Below are 9,890 nucleotides of genomic sequence, written 5' to 3'. Positions count from 1 at the left end.
GAGGAAGAGTCAAGATATAAGAAGAATGTGTGGTATATATAATGTAAAGGAGAAGGCTAGGGAAGCTCGTCTGAGATACTATGGCCATGTAATAAGAAGAGAGGAGGCGGAACCAATCAAGAGAGCTAAGAACATGCCAGTGATGGGGAGGAGGAGTGTGGGGCATCAACGAATCAGATGGATGGATGTGGTGAGGAGGGATATGGGTGAGGTTCGACTGAGGGAAGAAGATGCAAGGAATAGAAATAGATGGAGGAAGTTAACTTGAGTGGCTGACCCTGCTATACAGTGTAACTAATAAGGTCGAAAGAAGAAGATATATTCTTAATATGTATATATATATATATATATATATATATATATATATATATATATATATATATATATATATATATATATATAATCCACACATCGGAGGGCACTATAGTAGGCAGGAGAAGGGCGCAGGAACACATACAGAACCAGTACATACATTTATTCGTCTACGTTTCTTGACCCGTGGTCACATCATCAGGACATCATCTACAGTTATATATATATATATATATATATATATATATATATATATATATATATATATATATGTATATATAATATATCTTTATCACATACACAATTATTTTGTGTGTATATATATATATATATATATATATATATATATATATATATATATATATATATATATATATATATATATATATATATATATAAGTTATGAGTTTTCTTTTGTCGTGTGATTTTAGTCTCTCACTTTCCTTACCTTGTTATTCTTCTATGTGTATCCAGAGCGCCTCTCTTTCTTCTTTAAAGTCTATTCTTGAAGATAAATATTCCTAAGTATTGATATCTCTCAGGAAGGCGTATAGAGACGAGCTCTGTAATTTCTTCACTTTAATAATGGAATTTAACTTATAAAGATTAACAAAATCAGTACAAAATTAAAATGTTACAGTGGTATAAACAAAATCACTCTTGAGTCATTAACTTGACTCGGTCTATAGGGGAACACGAAAGCGAGGGGAGACGTACTCTCCTTGGTGGACACAGCTCGTATCTCCTTCTCTTCTGTCGCTCTCCAGACTATCGAACCCCTGGATTTCTTGTTATCTGCAATTTCCACCTCCTTCTAGTCCTATTGGAAGGATTTATCTGCAAGGCCTCCCCTTCAAATAATTGATTGGGAAGGGCTGTAGTGGGTGTGATTCAAATCTCTCCTTAGAGGACTTGATTGGAGGCGATCTTAGGAGGGTGTGTGAAAGACCCCTCCCTAGCATGTTTGATTGGAGGGTGTTGAAATACATCACTTTGTCCAGCCCCCAATTTCCTGGAATTTCCATGAAAATGCCTCCTATTGAAGGTGGGATTATAGAGCTAGCTGATGTTGGCTTTTTGGCTGTGCTGACTCATGATTTGGTTAAGCTAATCGCAAGACCACTACTTCCCACTTTTATGATCGGTTTTATGGCTTTAGACGCGATATAACTGCTCAGTGTTTTCGAGTTCGTGCAAAGTTCTACCTCGGTCAGTGTATTTGAATCCACGGTAATAACAACAGCTTTTAGGCGTTATCACTGTTCCCTCTGCCTTCCTTTTATTCTTTACGTCTTTCTCTCTCTCTCTTTACTTTTTCAATTTTCTACATTTCTCTCTCTCTCTCTCTCCTCTCTTTTCTACCTAATTTCCTAGCTACACTACATTATATATATATATATATATATATATATATATATATATATATATATATATATATATATATATATATATATATATATATATATATATATATATACATATATATATATATATATATATATATATATATATATATATATATATATATATATATTTGTATATTTATGTATACACCAGCAGATGCTTGCTATCACTCGCTTTTGCTAATTTCATAGATCGTGTGAGACTGCGAGACTGCCGATGGACTTCATTCTCCAAAAGGCACCATGCTCCTTCTGGCAGGGTTACACAATGTGTGTCCACGAATTCTTGCACTTCATCGAGCATAAGCTGCCAGCTAATTTCTTTGAGACCCACCCGAGCACGATCGTGACCTTTTGTAAAATACTCGCAAAGGTATTTGATAGGTTCAACAGTGTTGCACATTTCCACACTGATATGCGCATTGAACGTTTTGCTGACATACGCATTGTATGGCACCATCACTGGTTGTCTTTGCTCACTCTGTTTGTCAGTTTCTGTCACCCACCTCTCCCGAGCTGCCACTGGCGGTTCCGAACCATCACCAGTAGGGCCAAAAATTTTGTATCAGATTTCTAGAGGTACCTGCTTTGTCCATTTCGAAACGAAAATAACAAAGCTCAGCCAGAAATCTGCAACCTTTCTTATACACCGTTGGGTGACTTACTGATGATAATTTCCGGCCAGTTAGGGTTGCATGTTTCTGGAGAAATCCAGAATCTGTCTTAGGAATCAATCGGCCCAAAAATTTTTCCTTCTCATGGAGAAACGCCATTGTATTAAAATGTATTCTCGAAGACATCTTCACAATTCCAGGATCCTTCGAAGCAGGCTTCAGCCCACGAGGCATTCCTGAAGAAACGCCTATTTGATTATACTGTCTTCTTAAATGCTTAAAGACACCAGGATCCTGCGAAGCCGTCTTCAACTCCTGAATGGATTCCTGTCGGATCCGCTTCCCTTCGAGGAATGTGCCAGTAACCTCCAAGAACGTGGGCTTCCCCTGAAGAAATCATCGAAGCCTTTCGTCCCCAGGAAGCACCAGAGGCCTTCAGAATTCTCAGAAGTCTTGTGAATTCAACTCCAAGAACGTGAGCTTCTCCCGTTCTTGCATAATACTAAAGAACAGAGTTTTATGGAGAAGAAATCGGAGACGAAAGATTTCAAAGAGCCTGGACATTGTCTTGAAGCCCCAGAAGCCTCCAGAATTCCCAGAAGCCTATGGACACGCAAACAGAGGCAGAAAGGCAGCCAGGGAAATTAATATAATATATATATATATATATATATATATATATATATATATATATATATATATATATATATATATATATATGTGTGTGTGTGTGTGTGTGTGTGTGTGTGTGTGTGTGTGTGTGTGTCTTGTGTATGTGTGTGCGGGTGTTTTTAGAATGTTGATGACTATAGAGTAGAGTAGGCCTAGGCTGTATGAAAATAGTAATATCAATATTTTCATACATATTTCTCATATCTGTAGATATTTCATGTCGAAGAAAGTATTCTGTCGAGTCTATATATATATATATATATATATATATATATATATATATATATATATATATATATATATATATATATATATATATATATATATATATATATATATATATATATATGTATATATATGTGTGTGTGTGTATGTTTATATATTTTAATTTTATGGTGCCATGCTAATTACTGACAATCGGTCATACTGTGTAGCCTGCACCTATAATCTGTGTACACTGGGACATTGTTATTTGTTAATGTTTCATGGATATTTTCTTGTATTGCATAAGCTTTCCTAAAGAGTTTCGCTGAATAGTATATATTCTGCACCAGGAATGTATCGCACAGACCTTCTATTTCACACTGTTGTGGTACAGTGGGTTTAGGTCTAATACACTGTTCATTTACACTAATTTTATTTTGTTGTTGACAGCATCTCCTGTAATGCAGAGAGGCTCTGTTCAATATTAAAATTAACATGCATAGGCCTATCATATGAAATGAACAAAGTCTAAGGATGGAGAAGGCATTTAATTCACTTATTAAATTCAGGAAAGGTAACTTATCACTCAAGGGAACATTAAATCACTAAAAATGCCGGATGTATGAGATTCGAAAGAAAAGAAAAACTTTGAGATGGGAAGATGAGACAACTACAGAAAATACAATGGGCAAAACACCCCTGTCAGACACATACCTGCTTGACTTATACGATGCTGTCATGGCTAAAAAGCAAGGCTGACATCCAGTTATCCCTTAGTATGGATGCGTCCACTACAGTAGGGTTTAGGTGCCTGGTATCATCTTAGGCTAAGGGAGCCCCGGGAGACAAGGTTAGGAGCTCTCTGTAGGCTCTGAGGGAGATGTTACCTCCCTAGCATCCAGCCAACATCTGCTTGCCTTTTCCGTCTCAGGTAATAGATTGCCCTCTCTCAGGTCATGTGAACTGGATTGGTGGCCAGTTAATTATGGTCTCCATCAGTATGATCTAAAACAGAGGAATTTGCGCCCAGTACAAGAAGTCAAAAACAAGGAACAGGAATAAGGCATTAAGGAGTGGTGAATAATAGGAGAAATTTGACAGAGGGGGACAACAAAGCACAAAGGCATTTCCTGTCCACTTCGGCTGAAAAACTACCCCTACACTCCTTCTGTTACTGTAATTATTGAATTTTATCTAATAGGGGTTTTTTATAGGATGGCAGAAGGCCTGAATTCAGTAACAATATATATATATATATATATATATATATATATATATATATATATATATATATATATATATATATATATAAAACAGAAGTAGTTGGCGCAATATATACAGCATATCTCAGGACAGGGTGACAAGGAGATAGTCTGTCATCTGTAGGTGGTATTTATTTGCCGACGCGTTTCGTAAAACATTGTTACATCATCAAGGCTAAAAAGAAAATTTACAAATTAAAATACATGGAATAAAACTAACGACTTCAAGAGTCTCAACATGCTATATAAATATACATTAAAACAAGACAATTTATAAAAAGCACCTGCTAGACTAAAAGGTTGAGGACTGAATGACTAGCAGGTGCTTTTTATAAATTGTCTTGTTTTAATGTATATTTATATAGCATGTTGAGACTCTCTTGAAGTCGTTAGTTTTATTCCATGTATTTTAATTTGTAAATTTTCTTTTTAGCCTTGATGATGTAACAATGTGTTACGAAACGCGTCGGCAAATAAATACCACCTACAGATGACCGACTATCTCCTTGTCACCCTGTCCTGAGATATATATATATATATATATATATATATATATATATATATATATATATATATATATATATATATATATATATATACTGATTTTCAATGAAAGGGAGGATAATTTGTTATCATATACCGACTAACAAAGAGGCATAGAAATATTAATATTCATCATAATATTAACTGGAGTATTATCAACTTGCTCCGTTACAAATCGCATAACTAATACAAAAGCGCTAACTCAGTAGATTTAAAAGTCATCACACTTCTAAACATTACCTTTGTCTATCAAATGGGTTAGGACTAAATTAAGCTAGATATCAACTATATTATAAATCACTGTGGAATTCACCTGCTGAAATTACATCTTTCTTCATTTTCAGGTGTAATTTTACAAGAGAAATCATGAGCGAAGCTAAAAAGTTCTCAGTTTTCTTACTCATATGTGTACTGTGTGTACTAAATCTTCATCTTCTGTATCACATATTCTATAGCAGTTTGACTCAGCCTCTACATAATGGTAAGTCATCGTTCATCTGTCAACCTTCGACATTGCCTCATACCGCAAGCCTCTTTTGAATTTAAACTGTGTAATACAGCCAAATTTTTACAAAGGCAAGACATTAACAATGGTTAATCAATGCATGTGAGAATAATACTTGTGTTTGCTCACTGTTAATAGTTTAGTTTTTTAAGTTAATGAAAGGAATACATTACTTTAGATCAATTTTCTTCTTCTTCTTCGGCTTCTTTTCCAGACTCTATCCCGGGGTCATCAGCTGTATTTCGAGATGAAACTTTCGCGCCAATGATGGAGCTCTTTCGAAAGAAAGCTGTGGGAAAGCTTGTCCCGCAGTTAACAAGGTATATGTTTCTAGCATCATCAATATCGTTTTTATTGTGAGTGACTAACCAACGTGTAGAAATGACATCATTGATAACTTTATCTCCTTTTACTTTCATATCTTTTCAGATTCCCTTTGATTCCATTTTCAAATATTCGTCTTTCGTTAAATCCTGTTTTCAGAACGAATGGCATTTTATGGAATAACCCAAATCCTCCACAAAAGATTTTCAATCAATCATCCTCCAGTCTTTCATGTTCTTGGTCCTCTGGTATCACGCTACTAAAGCTAGTTCGAATTCTACCTACCCTCCCCTCCCCCCACCCTGCTGCAGCAGCTGCACTTGTTCCAATCTCACTGTTGTTCCAAAGAGTCATAAGGGTTCCTCTGCACTCAGGTTCAGGTCGGGCTCTGTGCCCCGGGCACTGGTGTGGTCACGTCCCTTCCAGGGGAATGGCTATTGGGATGCCGCCTTCTCCCAAGTCAAGAGAGGGGATTGCCCTCTGCCCTGCGAAATCGTCTACGACGTCAAAGAGGTGATTCTTTTATGCAACTTTTCTGATCCGTTACTTGTTTCTTCAGAAAGCTTTTGTGATATTGGTTTCAGTTTTTTTTTTTTTTTTTTTTGAAGTGTCATAATGGCAGATTTGCTTTGCCATGAGTTAGCAAATGATAATGGTAATTGTAAGTTCCTAAATTAGTTTTTTTTATTGCAAATTGCCTTACATTGGTAAAACAGTTAAGCAATTTCAGAGGGAATTGGAATCTGTTGTGATAGATTTTATCAAGATACTGATTCTAAATTCATTTTTAGTACTGATTTTACAACTGATTCCCAGTCATCTCCATCAATCTACACATCAGTTTCATTTCCAGAGGAATGCTACAGACGCCATCCTCATCTACCTGAGAGGAGCGAAGGATTTCCAGACAGTCACGGCAGATCTGTCTCCCCGTGACCCTCGGCAACCTTGGGTCATGCTGAGCTTCGAAGCGCCGCCTTACTCAAACAACGTGCACAGAACCCGATTCGAGAACTACGACGGCCTCTTCAACCGCACGATGTTGTATCGCCGGGACTCAGACGTCTTGTGGAGAAATGGCTTCGTCATCTCTAAGGAGGACGCGCAATTCCTCCCTAGGTCGTGGGTCATTCCTCCGGTGATGGAGGCAGTGAATCTCACGAGGAAGGTGGCGGTGGCGTTGATATCCAACTGCGGAGCTGCATCGAATCGTCTGCAGTACATCAGGAGAGTTCAGAAATACGCACAAGTCGACGTCTACGGACGGTGCGGGAATCTGTCGTGTGGCCATTCGATGTACGTCCAGCACATGTACAACACGTCGACTGACCCGTGTCTGAAGGTCGCTGGCGAAAATTACCTCTTCTACTTCGCCTTCGAAAACCTGCTGTGCAAAGATTACGTCACGGAGAAGGTGTACAATCTTATGCATTATCACATCGTTCCAGTGGTTCGAGGCTCGGAGAATTACTCCTTGGTCCTTCCGCCAAATTCTTATATCAACGCCAACGACTATTCGCCGAAGGAGCTGGCGAAGAGATTGCTCTACTTGAAAGATAACCCTCAGGTAAAATTCTCTCTCTCTCTCCACTGATATAGAAAGTCTGATATAAATGTTAAGAATCATAGGTTGCTTATGGTGTCAGAGTATGAATCTGCATTGTAGATATACACACCCACCTAAACTTACCTATGTTGCTGTGCATAATACATGTTTATATACATATAGATATTATGAGCGTCCTGGCATGCATTTTGTATCATATACTGTATGACAAATAGTAGTGTCCATCATTTTCATATTTGGGATAATCTGCAATAATTTAGATGCTTTTTTTTTAATTTTCAGCATTGCAACAGCAGGGGAATCAGTTAGGAAGGAAGACGTATTATGAACAACCAATGATCCAATTTTATCTCACTGATTTTACAGGAATACGAACAATACTTGGAATGGAAGAAGTATTATCAAGCTTCAACGGTGGGTGGAGTGAGAATTATGTGCGATCTGTGTTCTCGATTATACGACCCGGAATTTTATGAGCACAAAGTTTACGAAGACTTCCACGACTGGTTCGTCGGGAAGGCGTTCTGCGTAGCTGGGATGGAGCTATGATGACATCAGGAGAGTCGTCTGAAGCATCTGTGTCTATCGTTGTTGTTAACTGAGTCCTCTGTTTTATATTTGATTAATATAACGACGTCCCGTTAGTTGTTTCTTAACCTAAAGCTTGAGCTGCTATCTAAAGGTGCGTTTCCAATGAAGCAACTCAAGCGACCGTAGTTGTGCGATTAGAACCAAGCGTCTACAGTAGCCTATAAGATTTCCAATACCATGACTTTGGTAGCTCTAGTTCATCAGTTTCATTCTCCGTAGGGGGGTAGTGCCATCAGTGCACCTCATGCGGCGCGCTATAGGCATTACTTAAGTTTCATTGTAGGGTGCCTTCGTCTCCTAGCTGCAACCTTTCATTCTTTTTACTGTATCTCCGTTCATATTCTCGTTCTTCTATCTTACTTTCCACCCTCTCCTAACAACTGATTCACAGAGCAACTGCAAGGTTTTCCTACTGTTACACCTTTCAAACTTTTACTGTCAATTTCCGTTTCAGTACTGAGTGACCTCATTGGTTCCAGAGTTTGGCTTTTGGCCTAAATTCTATATTCAGTTCGATTCAATTCAAAGGTTTCACTGTTGGTGTCACGGCGGAAGCACCTGCTTTGCGCTTTATCCTCTCGAGGAAGACGAAGAAGATGAAAGTTTGATATTATTAGATCAGACAGAGAGCAACCAGATCTACTGAACAGCAGCTCCAGTATGCAGTAAATGGGCCTCACTGTAGAATTTCTGAGTTCCTGAGGTCCTTTATTGCTCACATCATTGGACTGTGGAACATTCTCCCTGAGGATGTCATGTATTTGAAACTTCAAAAGTTCAAGCAAATATGCATGCATTACTACCCTAATACTATTTTCATTAAATTTTAATGCTTTTTAATCTATTCATTAATATATTTTTTTCTTTTTTAATAAGTGAGATCTCTTCTTTCTGTATTTTTCTTTACCACTTCTTACTTCTTTCTAATGAACACCATATACTTTGGAAGCTTGAATTTCAAGTCAATGGCCCCTGTAGGCTTGTTCCATAAGAATAGGGTTCATCTTCTGAATAATAATAATAATAATAATAATAATAATAATAATAATAATAATAATAATAATAATAATAATAATAATAATAATAATAATAATAATAATAATAATAATTAAAAAGCAATAAATCTCATGAAATGTATTCTGCAAGAGACACCAAGGGAATTCAAAATATTCTGATTCAAAGACATCTTTTGACGGATGATTCGGTGTTCAGAGAATTTTTCTGTTTAAATATTAAACAATTTGATTATACCTCGTCAGTCATTGGACATGACCTAACAAGGTAATCATGTGGCCTTATAAAACACCCCTTAAGTCCTGCTGAGAAACTGGGACTAACTCTGAGGTTGTTTCATTTTATTAGGAATTTTTTTCTACGCTTTATCCATGACAGTTGCATCTTTATAATATTAATTTTTTGCATCATACAGACAACTATGTATGCGCATAGCTCTGTCAGTTTTAGATCGTCCATGTTTGAGAGAAACAAAACAAAACAAAAATGCTACTAATTACAACGGCTGTTATGACTGGACTGCTACCAGGCTGTCCGGATCGAGGTCGAGGGATAAATCTTCAGGGTTGTACCATACCCTCCGGACAGTGGAAATGAAGGTTCAGTCCCCCTTTTTTCTCTGCACTATTCTCGTCTTGGCGTGGGATTAGCACCGCCCACGTACGCTTGGCCAAACCTGCTTTTCCAGGATCCAGAGAAGAACAGGACTTCTAATGCGCAGGTCTGAGTCTGAGCGGGTAGGATATGGAGCTCATGTGAGCTCCCAAACCTCGACTAGGGCTCGGGCTAAGCTAACCCAAGTAAAAAAATTGACTTAAAAAGGCAACACAAAATGTCCCTCTATTAATATTTTATCTTTATCCTGTCTCTAAAAATTTC

General features: G+C 37.4%; 1 protein-coding gene across 1 annotated transcript; it reads left to right on the top strand.

The window, feature by feature from the left end:
- The first annotated feature begins 5,356 nt into the window (after window positions 1-5,356).
- Window positions 5,357-8,048, top strand: LOC136846997 (alpha-(1,3)-fucosyltransferase C-like). The gene is made up of 5 exons (XM_067118246.1): window positions 5,357-5,491; window positions 5,730-5,835; window positions 6,214-6,352; window positions 6,693-7,406; window positions 7,773-8,048. The coding sequence occupies exons 1-5, from the start codon at window positions 5,377-5,379 to the stop codon at window positions 7,953-7,955; spliced, it is 1,257 nt and encodes a 418-aa protein (XP_066974347.1). The 5' UTR covers window positions 5,357-5,376; the 3' UTR covers window positions 7,956-8,048.
- Window positions 8,049-9,890: the final 1,842 nt, after the last annotated feature.

This window comes from Macrobrachium rosenbergii, chromosome 16, assembly GCF_040412425.1.
Source record: "Macrobrachium rosenbergii isolate ZJJX-2024 chromosome 16, ASM4041242v1, whole genome shotgun sequence".
NCBI lineage: Eukaryota > Metazoa > Arthropoda > Malacostraca > Decapoda > Palaemonidae > Macrobrachium > Macrobrachium rosenbergii.
This window is presented reverse-complemented; position numbering and strand designations above follow the sequence as displayed.